Here is a 15876-nt window from a genome sequence, read left to right on the forward strand (position 1 = left end):
CTATGTGGTGGCGTGCACATTCATTACTCTGGAAGATAAATCTTGTACATCTACTGTATCTGGACTGCCCCAAACCCGTGTTTTTTGTTTTAAGCCGAGCCGTTGGCGACGACGGGGGCAGCGGCCTCGACGACCTTGACACCCTCAACGGCCTGCTTGCGGGCCTTGGCCTTCTCCGTCACGGCCTCGCTGGCGGGAACGACCTTTGCGTTCTCGGGGTGGGGGTCGACGTAGTTCTTCGAGTTGTACGCGACCTGCTCGTCGAGAATGTCGAGGCCACACGCGGCCGCGATGAGGCCCAGGAAGGGCGGGGAAGGGTTGAGGGGACGCGAGCAGAACTCGGGGTGGGCCTGGAGACCGACAAAGTAAGGGTGGCCCTCAATCTCGAGCATCTGCATACGCTCGCCGCGCTCGTCCTTGCCGGTGAAGCGGAGACCGCCCTTGGACTCGAGCTCGTCGACGTACTTGGGCTCGACCTCGTAACGGTGACGGTGGCGCTCCCAAGCGACAGGCTTGCTGCCGTACAGCTTGCGGAGCTTGGTGTTCTCAGTGTTGGGCTCAAAGATGGTGGGGCGGAGACCCAGGCGCATGGTACCGCCCATGTGGGTCTTGGAGATCTCGGGCATGAAGCAGATGACGGGGTGGGGGGTGGTCTTGGAGAGCTCGGACGAGTGAGCGTCCTCGAGGCCACAGACGTTACGGGCCCACTCGATGACGGCAATCTGGAAGCCGAGGCAGATACCGAGGTAAGGAACCTTCTGCTCACGAGCCCACTTGGCGGCCATGATCATACCCTCAGTACCACGGACACCAAAGCCACCGGGGACAATGATACCCTTGGCACCGCACAGGGCGCGCCAGGCATCGTGGTAGCGGACGGGGTCGTCGGTCTCCATGGCGGGCTCGAGGTCGGACGAGTCGACCCACTTGAGCTCGAGCTTGCGGCCCACGCGCATCGAGGCGTGCTCGAGCGACTTGACGACCGACATGTACGAGTCCTCGAGGGTGGTGTACTTGCCGACGAGGACAATCGAAACAGTGTCAAAGAGGCGCTCGGCACCAACACACATGTCGCGCCAGCGCGTCATGAGGTCGTTGCCCTTGGTCTTCATGTGAGGGGGGATGGTAATGCCGCCCATGTCAAGACGCTTCTGGAGGAACTGGATGAGACCCTGCTGCTGGAGGAGGAGGGGCACGTGGTAGGTGGACTCGACGTTGTGGACGCCAAGAACCTGCTTGGGGGTAACGTGGCAGAACATCGAGACCTTCTCGGTGGTCGCGGGCTGGAGGGGGACCTCGCAACGGCACGCAATGAGGTCGGGGACGAGACCAAGACCACGGAGGTCACGGATACCAGCCTGAGTGGGCTTGGTCTTCTGCTCGCCGCTGATGAAGGGGATGAGGGAGACGTAGATGAGGGCAAAGTTCTCGTGGCCGACACGGAACTGGAACTGGCGCATGGCCTCGATGAAGGGGGCCGACTCAATGTCACCGACGGTACCACCGAGCTCGATGATGCAGACGTCGGGCTCCTCGCCAGTCTCGTCAACGGGGGTCGTGGCGACACGCTCAACCCAGTCCTGGACAGCGTTGGTGAGGTGGGGGACGATCTGGACAGTCTTGCCGAGGTAGTCACCGCGACGCTCGCGCTCAATGACGTGCTGGTACACCTTGCCGGTGGTAAGGTTGTTGTCCTTGCCGAGCGAGACGTTGAGGTAACGCTCGTAGTTGCCGAGGTCGAGGTCGGTCTCACCGCCGTCGTTCAGGACGTAAACCTCACCTGTACAGCGGGTCAGCTCCTGTCGCCACGACAGGTCGCCAGCCACTCACCGTGCTCAGTGGGGGCCATGGTACCGGCATCGATGTTCATGTACGGGTCGATCTTGATCGAGGTGACCTTGTAGCCGGCGGTCTTGAGGAGGAGACCGGTGCTCGATGCTGCATTGGAAAGACGACAAAACGGGTGAGAGTGGGTGCCGCGAGAGAATTACCATGGTCAGCTTCAATCATAAACCACACGAGCCCCACAACCCTTCGCGCAGCTGAACGCACCGATCACGCCCTTGCCGATACCCCTGGGTACAGTCAGCTCCAGCCCCCAGCCCCACAACTCTTTTCAAAGTCGAGTCAACCAACTCACGAAATGACACCACCACAAACGAGAATGTACTTCCTAGCCATTGTGCTGTTTTGGTTTCAAGCACAGGTTTGCAATTGATGATACGCAGATGAGGCACGACGGTCAGCTCTGGGGAGAAGATACGGTAGCTGGGTGGCAACGCACAATAATGTGGATCTGAGGTTCTGTCGGTCAAAAGATCAAAAGCGGCGCTTAGTAGCAGACGCGACTGCACAATTCCGTGTCAGCCCACAGTGTCCTCTCTGTGCTCGGCATAGGCCGATGGGGGGCACAATTCTCACAGATAGAGCCAGTAGATTCGGCAGAGAGACTGCAGGTGATGGCAGTCGGAAAGTCGAGAGGCTGTAGGGCGCGCGGTCACAACAGAGGAGGGAAAAGGTACACAAAGCCAAGTTTTGTGGTCAGCCACGGGCGGTTCTTGCAAATCTGTCCCACAAAAACACCCAACTCTCACCAGAGGTGGGGGCAAACGCAGTTATGCCCAAGGTAGAATGCAGTCGGATCGGATCGAGTAGAACCAGGCTTAACACCAGCAGGCGAGGAGCAAGGGCTAAAAGTTGTTGCGCAAGACAAGAGGATATGAATGCGGAGAGAACCTGAATTCTGATGGCCACCGTTAAAATCGTCCAGCGGCCAGCGACAAACGCGAAGGGGTCTCTCGGTGCATCACGTGATCTACCAGTGGCAAAATACACCCCGCGCCCCTCTCTCGCTCCACCGCGCGCGCACGGGTCCCGCCCGCGGCCGCCCGGCTCTGCGCGACGACGCGCCGTAAATGATCCTCTGTCGGGTTGCTTATCGCCCAGTTTGACGCGTCGCGCGCCGCGAGACCGTGCACCATCCATGTGTCTATGCAAAACAACAGTCGCGCTGCCGTGCTATGCCTGAGGACACCACACGGGCTTCTCGCCGGGGCTGTTACATGTCCACCTGAACCCATGCGGGAACTGTTTTGTCTCAGCCAAACGCACGCATCCGATACCCAGCCTTGCACACTCACAATGTATCCCCTTGCACCGCGGTCGTAGCGGTGCACAATGTCCAGGACGCTGTCGACCTTGATGTTGCCCGTAAATTCGTTACGGGCAAAGACAAAGGCGTTGAGGGCCTTCTTTTTCAAGTCAGAGTCGGTGAGGTTGCCGAGGGCCGTCTCGAACTGGTCGGCTGGGAGGGCGTCGTCGGTCCTGCTGAGCGGGATGATGAGGTGCTCGATCGTGGCGTGCTCCACGTCGGGGTTGACAGTGGCGACGAGGCAGCCGCCGAGCATCGCGGCAGCCATGCGGTCGTCCACAAGACCATCCTGCCACCCTTCAAACTGGGAAATAATGTCAGGTACCGTTCACGACAACTTACCAGACCCCCACCGACTCACGATACAGATGCCCGCCGTCGACATGTGGTTGGCGATCCGTCGCTCATAGCTGGTCCAGAACTTGCGCAGTTCTGACGTAGGCAGGAAGCTGTTGACACCGCTGGTGTCACGGAAGAGCGCCTTGGCAGGCAGGATGGGCGAGATATCACCTGGCGTGAGCTAACAACGGAAAACAACAAGCTCACTGTGGAACAATGTGTAGCTCTTTCCGCTAGGCATCTTTGGCCAAAGCGACCTTGGAGTCGTGCGGCGCGGGTAGTAGTTTACGGAGCGGTACGACGGGTGCGCATCGCCCTTGGGGTGGTATACCTTGGGGCTAGGGAGTGAGTATAGTGCAAAGGAGAAGGTTGTCTCACTCGGCCTGGTGGGTTAGCAACAAGATCGAACAGCGCACCGACCATTGGCATGACGTGGGCGAGGATGCCCATTTTCCAGTCCGAACCGAGGCTCTCGACGAGTGCCTCGTACGTATTGTCCTTGCTGAGGAGGTACCGAGGCTCGGGGAGGATGGTGATCTGTTGGTCAGCTGAAAGCTACACTACATGAGGGATCTGCTCACGTCTGCGCGAGGGTTGACCTTGGGAGCCACGAGGCTGTGCGACGGTTGCTCGCTGTTGTCAGCTATACCATGACCGCTCAGCTCACTTGATAATGGTCGATCCTCGGCACGCGTCTCCAAAGTCCACCTCGCCTGCTCGTCAGCTGAGATGCGGACCGTCGCCAGCCTCACCATCTCCATATCGCCAGACACGCTTCTTGCACCCCACCGCCTCGAGGTTGTCGCCCACGCTCTTGTCCGAGTCCCAGTCCGCAGCCCATGGAGCGGTGACAGTCAGGACAATGTCGGGACGCGACGAGAGCACGTCGAGGAGGTAGAACGCATGCGGGAGGGAGAGCGAGTCGCCTGGTTGTTAGCTGTAGCTTCCTTCCCCCGACGCAGCAAGAAGCAGAAGCTACGCACGACGCAGGTCTGGAAAAAGAGTCAGCATACACCTCCTGAATTCAAAGAACATACCGATAAACAGCAGAATCTCCTCTGGCGAGCCGACAAACGCCTGTCGAGGCTCCTCGTACGGCGACACCGAGTCCCGTCCGCCAAACCACGACGGGAAGCCTGTGAGGTGAGCTGCGGCGGCAAGTCAGCAAACGTCGGTCCTGCCATCTCACCAACGTCCAGTCTTGCACACGGGTATATCCAGTACGGTCTTGACGAGGGCGGTTTGGGCCCACGCCGCCCTCTTCCTCATCCAGCATTCCAACCCCGCGGTCGTGCACTCACGGTCCTGTTCCTTCTTCCAGTCGGGCGGTGACGGCCGGTTCGCAATGAGCATGACGTAGGCTAGTGCGAGCGCGGCCACGCTGCACAGCAGCAGCAGCGGGTGCAGCCGCGGCATCGAGGTCGACAGCAGGGGCATGGCGGTTAGTGAGTGGTGATGTGGACAAACGCAGCGGTGGAGGGCACACGCGAAATGCGAGACGCAATGACCCGAACGCACTGCGCGGCCAGAGGGCTTGGCGAGAGAGGGGCTCCGGTGGCCGGTGGCGGTTGATATCCGCCCTGGTTGTTGTCGCATGCTCGCCTCGACCACTGTGGAATGGGCCGTCTACGCTGCTGCAATGACACTTTGCAGTATGCACAGACATTGGGAGGACCTTCAATAGACACATGATTACTTTCTGCAACACTGATTGACTAATTTGACGAATTTGGCTATAGGTACAAACAAAAGGATAAAGGTCCCGTGGGGAGTGCTGGTGTTGTGTTTTTGAGCACTGGAGAAGAATGCGAATGGGAGGCATTGTTGTGAATGAAAGGCGGCATCTTAGCAAACCTTGGGAACAGGGGCCACGGGCGTGCCGGTGGAAAGGACGCCGCGAGGTGCAATGGGGCGGACCTCGGGAATGGGAAGGAGCTTGCGCGACTCGAGCGCGCCGCAGATGTGGCGCTTGCCGTTGCCCGCACCGGTCTCGTCGACGCGGCACTTGCGAGAGCAGAACGTGAGGCCGCACTTGCGGCAGTTGGGAAAGTTGACGCCGCTGGCACCACACACACTGCAGTCGACATGCTTGGTAAGCGCGGACGCGAGCTCGAGGGCGGCCAGCTCAGGGTCGATTCTCGCAATCTGTTCGGTGGGCTCGAACGGAAGCGCGCGGCACGGCGGGGGAGGAGGCATGTTGTTTGCGTTCAGGTGCGGCGACGAGACCACTGAGCGGAGAGGTTTAGCCTCATGCTTTGCCTCGGTTGAGAGAGATCCGGCCGGAGCTGGCGTACGCGACCGGGCGACTGGCGACACGGTGCTCGTGACCGGGGTCATTGTCCAACCGTGAAGCGAGGGCCACCACGGACCGTTGGACGACATGCTGCGAGGAGCCTGGGCACGTTGAAGTTTGTCCTGGTGGTGTTGAACACTGCGGAGCGAACGGACCGCGCGGAGGGTCTGGGGAGCCACCACCTGGCGAGGAGTCGCTTCGCGCGACATGCTAAAGGCGTCAATCTGCGAATGGTCGCACGAAAGCGATGCCAAGGAGGCGGTCGACTTGACGGGCGTCATGAGGCGGAGACTTGAAGACATGGTGCTGTCCGCCAGAGAGAAGAGCGACTGGTTGGACATTTTGCGATTAAGCGGCCGGTTCCGGTGGGAGAGCAAGTAGCAAGACGACTCCATCTCGGACGGATCCAGTGGAGTGCCACCCGTCATCTTGAGAACAATGTTCAGGCGGCGGAAGGCCTGACGGATGAGCTCGTCGAGGAGCTCAATACCGCAAGGTCCAACCCTCAGGATGGCCTTGAACTCGGCCTCGGCAATCTCCGGCGACGAAGTGATGCCACGAATGTAGCGTGCCATGATGATCACGCCATTGCGCTTCATGAAAGCGTCCTTGTTGAGGTTGGGCGTCGCCAGGAGGGGCAACTCGAGAACCTTTGTGGCGACAATGGATCCCAGAGCCCAAACGTTGCGGCCCTTCTCCTTGTCACCCTGTGGCTTGAGCGCGCTTGGCAACTCGGATGCCTTGACAGGCGGCAGTGCCACGGGGTCATGCTGCTGGATGTGACCGTGGCGGTAAAGGTTGACAAGGGGAGAGAGCAGGTCATACTGTGGATGGGTGTTAGTTACAGGTAGGGATGGTTCACACGTCGGGAAGAATAGACACTCACGAGAAGCTTGATCTTCTTATCGGGGCTCAGCTCCTGGTCATCTTCCTCTGGGGTATGGATCTCGAACGAGTCATCGGTTGCAGACGACGTATTTGACGGAGGAATACGCTGGGTAGGCTCAACCGGCATCGGTGAGCGAGCGCGGGCCTTGCCCTTGTTCTTCGAGTCAAAGACGATTGCATCGTCGTCATCGTCGTTGTAGTCGTCGTCACGAGCGGGTACTGGCACTTTGGTCTGGTGCCTTGGCGTGGTGAGGGCGCGAGACCCCTCGTGCTGCAAGATCCACCCGATACCGAGGATCAGCCAGCCTCCGGCCTTGCCCATGCCGTCGACGTCGCGGACAGCTCGCTTGCCGTCGGTGGGCATGTGCCATCCGTTGCTAGTCAAGCGCGGGGGCGGCTTCTCCTCGACAGTGGGGGACTGGACTATTGGGCTTGCCGACGAGAAGAATGATGCAAACCACGAGTTCTGCGGGGGGGACTGCGGGGACATGGGTCCCGACTCGGGCACGAGGGACGACTTGCGACTGGAAGGTTCGGTGCCGTTGTCATCCTGGGACTCTGGTTGCTGCAACCCCGAACCACGAGCCAAGAGGTTTCCAAGGGCGAGGCATGCGGGCGATGAGCAGTGAGGAGGGAGCGCGGCGGTTGCGTAGTACTTTGCCGCGAGCGCAGGTTGGTGGGAGATGAGAGCCGTCTGTAGACACAAGTCAGTTTCATTACGGGTGGTGGCAAATGGGTCACACGACAGCAGCTTGCACATACCTGGGCATCCCACATTAGTGACTCCTCGTCGACATCGCTGTTTGCCTCATCGTCTTCGTCGTCTTCGTGTTTGCTTGGTCCCGGTGTAGATGGGCTATCTTCGCCTGCGTCGCTCCCGCTATCATCACTGCCGTCACGGTTATCGGACCCGGTGAGGCCGATAAGACGCGCGAGCTGTACAAACGAGCGGTTCTGACGAAGGCTTCGCGGCAGGGGACGGAGGGACGGTGGGGAAAGAGTTTTAGAGGAGGGCGGTATATGGCGAGGTTTTGCAGTCGAGGTCATTCGCGGTACTGGCTTTGGATAGAGACGTTGTGGTGGGGTGGAATTGGTGGGCGGGCGATCGCACGTGCGCGAAGGGACGAGTGGGGGAGGCGTTGAAGCGCAACGAGGTGCTCTTGGAGATGTATGTGTATGATCGCCTTGGAGAGGACCAACGATCGTGAGGGTGGGCAAGTAGGCACGGACGACTGAAGCGCTGCTTGGGTGTGTGGTCTATTTTGACAGAGGAGAGACAGAGTGAATGAGAAATTGAATAGACCGGATGGAGAGAAAAGGACGGCGAGAGACCGACGACGCGCGCTTAATGACCCAAACCCCCCCGCTTGGGTTGTGTGTGTGAGATGGACGGATGGCGCCGGCGGGTGGCGGCGCGCGGTGGATGCGCTGCGGCAGGGCGGGGCAGGGCGGGGCAGAACGGCCCAGACTCGGCGGCAAGCGACCCATCATCCCCCCCCCCCCCCGGGTACATGGCGATGTATCTGGAGGGGCCCTGGACACTGGCGTACACTGGCGTACACTGGCGTACACTGGCGTACACTCGACTGGTCGTGTGCACAACAAAAAGTCCTGCGCACGGCTGCAAGGAGGTATGTACGGCCCACAACGCTACAGCAGCGGGGTGGCCCCTCGCCCCCTTCCCCTGGCACGGCGGGGGCCGCTGGGTCAAATTCATCAAATTCAGGCTCTTAACACCTCTCTGCACAGACTAGTAGATGACACGCTACGTACGCTGCGCTTTTGCCCAGAAACCCCTCCCCCCACAGGCCTCAGGTGTCGCTCCTCCTACCATTGTCGGTGTTGACCCAACACACATGCCGCAAAGCCCTTGATCCTTGACGGCGTTGAAATCTTTGGGCAGGAAAAAAAAACGATCCTCAAAGCAACATGTCGAGGACACAGCGTGGGATCTGCAATGACACAATGACACAGGCCAGGGGGGAAACACTCTCTACACGCGCAACACGGACTCTACCGTCCCGCTTGACGGCTTGGCCGGGTTGGAACAACTGCGACAAATGCGCCTCAACGCCTCTTGTGCTGAAAACGTGCTTCCATCTCGTCCAACGACGAAGCCCCCAGCCTTGGCTGTCCTCTTCGGTTTGTCGCCCATGTCAGACTGCCGGGCGCCATGCCGGGCGCCCATTCGGAAGTGGCCGAATTGGGGTGTCGTGCGACCTGCTTTTTGGCACCTGATTGTGCCTTCCCGCTTGCTTCTCACGTCTCAGCACTGGGCGACTGGGGGTTGGTACTGAGGAACCAGCTGCAAGCCCGAAAGCCTCTCTCCTTCAGCGTAATTGATTGTGGAAGCCCATAGAAGAGGCGGTCACTGCCGCCGCCGTAATCGTCTGGCCTATACCCCCTCCACGGCATTGACTAGCAGAGCAGCATGCCAACCAACCGGTTGGGGTTGTTTGACAGGAAAGACGTGCGTAGAGTGTCGTTGTCCTTTCTCACATGCCGCGGGTCTGGTGCTAGTGCTAGTCGCCCTTGTCGCACAAACCTTTTCGTACGACGACGTAGTTACATGTCCAGGTCGACTCTGTTGACACTCTTGCAACCTTGTTCTGTAGCTGGCTGTCGTAAAGGGACAAGGAGCAGGTGACCATGTGCATACCAGGTATGTATACCCTGGGCCAGTGCCTGCGAACCATTGGCGGCAAGACCTAGGAAGGAAAACAACACAGCATGTACGCGAGCCACATGCAAGGTCATTTCATTGTCAGTTGATTGATGCCAAGCGACGCTGCAGAGAAGCCGTGACGAAACAGGTGTGGTGGCATGGTGGTTGTGGCCCGTGGCCCGTGGCCTGTGGCCTGTGGTGATCTGTTTTGAAACGTTCATTTTCGACACGCCTTTTTCGCGATTTTACGCTTCGCTCAACTACATCATCGCAAATCGATCTGGTGACTGCCTCGTTTCGAGTGGCTACAATGCTTCTACTGCGCGCGGTGAGGTCACTACGGACCTCTGTGGCGCGAGTCCTCGGCCCGCTAACGGCCTCAAAGCAACGTCGGCGGCACTCTGGCGACTGATTGGACACAAGACCAGACTCAGGACATCTGCGACGAGACCGGAGAAAACGAGTCGACTGGTGTGGCTCTCGTCGAATCGAACGTGTCCTCACAATCGCTCGGGCTTACGAGGTCCCTCAGGCCCTGACCTGCGCGAGAAAAAAAAAAAAAAAAAGTTACACAGGAAGAGATGCACAGAGCGCACCGGACAGTCGGCCCGTTTAGCAGAAGCCAGCCTGGCCAGCCGCCCAGCCGCCCCCCGCAGCGCAGCTATCTAGCGCTTTACAGAGTGACCGCCGAGGAGCGTGTCATATCTTGGAGCTTGGCACAAACAGAGTAAACCCACTGGGGAACTGGGGTGACGCCAGAGACCAGAGACGGAGCCTTCTCAGGTGTCCAGGTGGCTGAGCCATGAGCGAGTCCCATGGGCAGACAGGCCCGATCCCGGCGGCAGAGGACCAGGCCAAAGCGCGCCCGCACGCATGTGTGAACCCCTCCCTCGCTGCCATTGCCGCACGGTATAGGCTGGGCCAAGCTGGGGCGAGGAAGGAACTGTGGGGGAAACTGCCGCATGGACGCATGGGGCCAACCCCCCATTCGCTGGCCAAGGGTTGGGAGGGATTGTCGACGGGCGAGAGAGAGCGAGCCTGAGAAGCTGAGAAGAAAAAAGTGCCACACATGACCAGCGATGCGGCCTTGATGGTCCGGAGCGAGGTCCAGCCAGTTCCAACACGTATGGACAAGGTGCTGTCGGCGCCAGACTGCCGGGACGGAGCAGCGTGTGTGTTGGTGTCTGTACGTGCTCCGGGACGACCCGACTGTGTGTGGGCTGAAAGCCGATGGAAAGTGTGGAGACTCCGGGGTGGTTAAACGGGGGTATCGGATAAAGTGCTGGCTGGCCACTCACGCCCGCCACACACAGCCATTACCGCCGGGTGGGTGGGATCCCTGACGCTGGACGCGGAGGGGATGGCCTGTGACTGGTCGGAGAGCCGTGACGCTTCCATTCCCATGGCCCCCCCAGTCAGGCCAGTCCAGTCCTCAAAAGCCCCCCCAATCGTCTTTCCACCCACTTCTTTCTCTCTCTTTCTCCACCTCCCCCCCTTCCCAAAACACAAACAACACAATGTCTGCCATCACCAAGGTTCTCGCCCGCCAGGTTAGTCTCCCCTCTCACACCTCCCCCATCTGCCGTTTGCCTTCTGGCCGATGTGGTGTCCCGTCGAGGCCATCGCTCGCACCGTTTGCTCGCCACGTCATGGACCCAGATAACGACCGTTGCTGACCACGTTCTTTACAGATCTTCGACTCGCGTGATGAGTATCCAGTCCATTTTCTTGTTGTTGAGTGACCCGGCATGTCCAGACGCTTGGCTCACAGCTTTGGACTGTGCCGGGGAGCGACCAACTGGGTCTGAACAGAGCACCAATGCTGACATTAACCTCCTTGTTTCTTCTTCCTCTTTGTTCTGCCCCCTTCCGATCCATCCATGATGCTTTTCCCGATGGATTGACGGCTATACGCAACCCCACTGTCCAGGTTGAGGTCACCACCGAGAAGGGTAAGTCCATGACGGCATAGTTGTGTGTGCGATCGGTTCTGTGTGTGTCTGCGACGATCGATTGTGTACGATAGATCTAGTGGTGTGCGATATGACGCTGTGAACGTGTGTGAGAATTCGCGGCTGACTTTCGTCATAGGTCTCTTCCACGCCGAGGTCCCCTCGGGTGCCTCGACTGGTGCCCACGAGGCCGTCGAGCTCCGTGACGGCGGCAAGGACTACGTTGGCAAGGGTGTGTCCAAGGCCGTCGCCAACGTCAACACTATCATTGGCCCCGCTCTTATCGAGTCCAAGCTCCCTGCCACCTCGCAGAAGGAGATTGACGATCTCATGATCAAGCTTGACGGTACCCCCAACAAGGGCAAGCTCGGCGCCAACGCCATCCTCGGTGTCTCGATGGCCGTTACTGAGGCCGGTGCCGCCGACGCTGGCCTCCCCCTCTACGCCTACCTTGCCAAGCTCGCCGGCGTCTCGGAGCCCTACATCCTCCCCTGCCCCGCCTTCAACGTTATCAACGGTGGCTCGCACGCCGGTAACGCCCTTGCCTTCCAGGAGTTCATGCTCCTCCCCACCGGCGCCGCTTCGTTCACCGAGGCCATGAAGATGGGTTCGGAGACCTACCACGTCCTCAAGAAGGTCATCACCAAGAAGTACGGCATTGACGCCGTCAACGTCGGTGACGAGGGTGGCTTTGCCCCCAACGTTTCGGGCGCCGAGGAGTCGCTCGACCTCCTTACCGAGGCCATTGAGCAGGCCGGCTACACTGGCAAGGTCCAGATCGGTCTCGACGTTGCCTCGTCCGAGTTCTTCAAGGACGGCAAGTACGACCTCGACTTCAAGAACCCCAACTCGGACGCCTCCAAGTGGCTCACCGGTGAGGAGCTCGGTGCCCTCTACCACGGCTACTCGGAGAAGTACGACATCTGCTCGATCGAGGACCCCTTCCACGAGGACGACTTTGACGCCTGGGCCCACTACATGAAGACCGCCACCATCCAGATCGTCGGCGACGACCTCCTCGTCACCAACCCCCTCCGCATCAAGCAGGCCATCGAGAAGAAGGCGTGCAACGCCCTCCTCCTCAAGATCAACCAGATCGGTACCATCTCCGAGTCCATCCAGGCCGTCCAGCTCTCGCAGTCCAACGGCTGGGCCGTCATGACCTCGCACCGCTCCGGTGAGACCGAGTCGACCTTCATTGCCGACCTCGCCGTTGGTCTCCGCACCGGGTGAGTCTTCCTTTTGCTTTTCGACAACGCTCTTTCACATGCTAACGCGCGTGTAGCGAGATCAAGACCGGTGCGCCCTGCCGCTCGGAACGTATGGCGAAGCAAGTATCTTCTCTCTATCTCTCTCTCCTCGGCGTGGCAACGATTGGGACTCAAATTGAGTTCAGATGGCGAAGACGGGTGGATCGGCGAATATTGTCCGACGATCACCCGTCAAAAAAAAGCCCCCGTTGAAAAGCCCCCGTGGAGTGCCACATTGATCGTCCTACTAACACCACCCCCAGGTACAACCAGCTCCTCCGTATCGAGGAGGCCCTTGGCGACAAGGCCCTCTTCGCTGGCGGCAAGGGCCTCTCGAAGGGTGTCACCGCCCCCCAGCTGCACTCGGAGTAGGGTGTTGCGGAAAGCCTTTAAGTAATAAATAGCGGTTGAAGTGACGTCGGACGCCAACCGGGCCAGTCTTATGTCATGACCATGACAGTTTACACAATAGTTGCTTGGCGGTGTTGGCGGTGGAGGGGGAGTGGAGTGTACAAGGTTGTTGTGTTCAGGCTTGCTGCAGTGCTGGAGAACGACATCGCCCGTCGTCGCCTCGGGCATCCACGGTCCGGGGGCCTATACCATGCTGTCTCCACAGGCCTGCGCCCGTGTCAAGCTGCGTGTAGTTCTGATGCGCGTTGGTTGCGCGCGCCAAGACCACATGGTCATAGTACACCTGGGAGATAACGCGTCTTTACACGGGCAGCAGCCTGATGTGGCCGCTCGGCTCAGCTCAACTAGCTTACTTGCTACACCGTCTCTTTCATCTTACAGCCCCCGTATTATTCACGGTCATGTGTTGGAACACAGGAACAGAGTCCCAGTACGACACCCTGGGACCGCAGACACTGTCAGAATGAAGATGAATGCAGAGTGAGGATTGTATCATTGGGGACATCACAGCTTGAATACTAGAGGGTGTATATTTGATGCCGTGCGTGGCACACAGATCCACAGACACCTGATCCTTCCGCCGCTGTACCGCTGTCCTTCCTTCGCCACCTCCTTTGGCGCTTCTCAGTCCTCTCGTCTTGCCTTATCCTCGTTGACATTACACCACCATCCCCATGCCCCCCCACCCCCCCAACACACACACACACACATCCCCCCTCCCGTCGGATTTAAGCACCAATACCCATCAGAGCCGGTACGACCCCAAGATGAAGTACGTCACTAGAAGTGGCTCCAGCTTACACGACACGTCACAGCAAAGTCGTTTGCTGCGGTCAGGCAGGAGCGCAAGGAACTTCCATACGACCTTGCATTCCACCTTTATACCTTGGCACTCGACGACAACATCTTTGTTCAGGACATCACGGCCGAGACAGTCGACAAGCCCTCGCCGCAGCTCGTTGCAGCCATCAAGAACGCGGGTGGTAGTCTCCCACTTGTCATCCGTCCGGCGGCCACAAAGTTACCGATTCTGAGAGTCAATCGGAAGGGCAACAACGGCCGGTTTGGACCGGACCCTCTGGAACCTCTGACCTACCGCCACTCGGCGACGGTTTTGCAGAACCTCGGCGCAGCAGCCGGATACACGACGGATGATGACTTGGGTGAGTGACCTTGACCTGCAGGATGCTGACCACCTTTCAGGTCGCTTAACGTTCGGTGCCTTTCGCCACCTATGTAGCCATCGATCTCATGACGGACGGGAGATCACAGCAAGGCTGGCATCTGGACACCACCAGAACACCAATGTGGCATAAGTCAGTCTCTAACCCTGGTAAATGTCAATGAGCTGACTGAACTGCAGACGTCATACATCACCACGTTGAGCCCAGTCGACACGTGGGGTCGTCTCCTGGGCAATGCCATCCGATCTGACGCTGCTGCGAACGTCCGAGGTCTGCAGTACTTCGAAGGCCTTCCCAAGAAGCTGTCTTTCACTGAGACCGACGTGGCGGACGACGATGGAAAGCTCCAGAAAATGGTTGCCGACTGCCGTCCGGTAAGGAAATGCCGTGACTTCCCTATAATGACTTTACTGACTTTCTGCAGAGGCGCGACGCTCTTGTGTCCGAATTCGGCACCATTGCTGCCGCCAAGACAGCACACAGGACCAAGCACGACGAGTACCAGGTGTGCATGAAGACTGCATCCCATTACCGCGACAAGCTGCGCGCAGCGCAGCTCCAGGACGTGCAGCGGCGGTACATCCTGTCCCTCGTCAGCAACGCATCGGCCCATGATGTGGGTAAAGTCAACCAGAAAGACAAGCCCGCTGATGCTTCCTTGCCCCAACACAGGATGTGACAGATATCAATGCCGCCATGACCCCCGACGCCGCTGGGCCGTCGAACGTCTCCGTGGCCGATGTTCTTGATACTCTTGTCACCGAGGTCGACCTGGAGCACCAAGACGTCATCAAGGACGTGATCAACACCCCGGTATACACCGCCGATGAGCGTTCCCGGCAGCTGCAGAGGCTCGCAGCTGACGTAAAGTCGGAATATGACCCGCCCAAGGAGACCGTCGCCCAGCAACTGTACGCTGCCATGTTCAGTGCGCTTGACATCCCTCTCCCGGCGGTTCAGTGCCTTTGCCTTGCAGAGCCTAGCGAACCTCCCCCCAACTCCCAAGCGAATCGCGACGTCAACGGTGCCTGCCCAATCTGCCTCAAGGTGGCGACGGACATTGGCGACTCGCCATCCGAGCGCACCCTGCACATTCGCCGCTGCGTGAACAGCACCATTGGCCTCAAGTACATGGATGCCTTTGATGCGGCAAGGGGCAACGACAAGAAATGCCCTCTGTGTGACGATGACCCTTTCGACACTGCTGCGGACATGTCGCATCACTCGGTGGGCCACCGCTCGACGAGCCGCCACAACTTGGTTGACGGGAAAGAGTGCGGTCACGCGTGAGTCTAGTATTAGGTTACTGTGTTATTGTTGATGCTCTGCTGACTATCATGCCAGAACTCCAACCCCAAGGACGAGTCCGCTCATCGCGAGTTGGAGCACGGATACCTCAACACCACTGGAGCGTACCCAGTGGGGTCCATTACATACCTTTTGCGTCATGTGTGCAGAACGGTGAGTGGCCGTTGGAACCCACGTCCGTCGCTACGTCCGTCGTTTAAACCGGAGGACGATGCTAAATACGATCGCAGGCTGGTTGGCCTACCACAAAACGTAGACCACCATGCCCTGTACATTATGGACATCATCGACGCTTGTGCGGGCGACCCCACCTACCTCGGTTGCCCGAAACATTCCCCCGGCATCGTCGGTCGCCCCTGAGTCTGTCCGATCTGTCTCTTTGACATAGACTTGCACCTTCTGTCACGAACTCACCAGTGAGCCTCTTGGCCTCTG

General features: G+C 59.0%; 5 protein-coding genes across 5 annotated transcripts; 2 read left to right on the top strand and 3 right to left on the bottom strand.

Annotated features, from left to right (window-relative positions):
* Positions 1-89: 89 nt before the first annotated feature.
* URA7 (CTP synthase ura7) lies at positions 90-2181 on the bottom strand (the record flags this gene model as incomplete). Its single annotated transcript, XM_028616516.1, has 4 exons — positions 90-1780; positions 1831-1938; positions 2053-2075; positions 2141-2181. 4 exons carry the CDS (start codon positions 2179-2181, stop codon positions 90-92), a joined length of 1863 nt encoding a protein of 620 aa, XP_028480373.1.
* Positions 2182-3018: 837 nt separating this feature from the next.
* Positions 3019-4927, bottom strand: EHS24_000694 (uncharacterized protein; the record flags this gene model as incomplete). The annotated part of the gene is made up of 11 exons (XM_028616517.1): positions 3019-3087; positions 3141-3455; positions 3513-3661; positions 3698-3821; positions 3869-4027; positions 4072-4123; positions 4158-4203; positions 4243-4416; positions 4474-4482; positions 4528-4638; positions 4792-4927. 11 exons carry the CDS (start codon positions 4925-4927, stop codon positions 3019-3021), a joined length of 1344 nt encoding a protein of 447 aa, XP_028480374.1.
* Positions 4928-5335: 408 nt separating this feature from the next.
* On the bottom strand, positions 5336-7718 carry EHS24_000695 (uncharacterized protein; the record flags this gene model as incomplete). Its single annotated transcript, XM_028616518.1, has 3 exons — positions 5336-6607; positions 6670-7365; positions 7434-7718. 3 exons carry the CDS (start codon positions 7716-7718, stop codon positions 5336-5338), a joined length of 2253 nt encoding a protein of 750 aa, XP_028480375.1.
* A 3135-nt stretch (positions 7719-10853) lies between these two features.
* On the top strand, positions 10854-12910 carry EHS24_000696 (uncharacterized protein; the record flags this gene model as incomplete). The annotated part of the gene is made up of 4 exons (XM_028616519.1): positions 10854-10886; positions 11267-11288; positions 11428-12517; positions 12802-12910. The coding sequence occupies 4 exons, from the start codon at positions 10854-10856 to the stop codon at positions 12908-12910; spliced, it is 1254 nt and encodes a 417-aa protein (XP_028480376.1).
* An 806-nt stretch (positions 12911-13716) lies between these two features.
* EHS24_000697 (uncharacterized protein) lies at positions 13717-15801 on the top strand (the record flags this gene model as incomplete). Its single annotated transcript, XM_028616520.1, has 8 exons — positions 13717-13721; positions 13787-14112; positions 14190-14282; positions 14341-14507; positions 14558-14749; positions 14806-15419; positions 15478-15594; positions 15672-15801. 8 exons carry the CDS (start codon positions 13717-13719, stop codon positions 15799-15801), a joined length of 1644 nt encoding a protein of 547 aa, XP_028480377.1.
* Positions 15802-15876: the final 75 nt, after the last annotated feature.

The sequence above is a fragment of the Apiotrichum porosum genome, assembly GCF_003942205.1.
Source record: "Apiotrichum porosum strain DSM 27194 chromosome Unknown scaffold_1, whole genome shotgun sequence".
NCBI classification, from domain to species: Eukaryota; Fungi; Basidiomycota; class Tremellomycetes; order Trichosporonales; family Trichosporonaceae; genus Apiotrichum; species Apiotrichum porosum.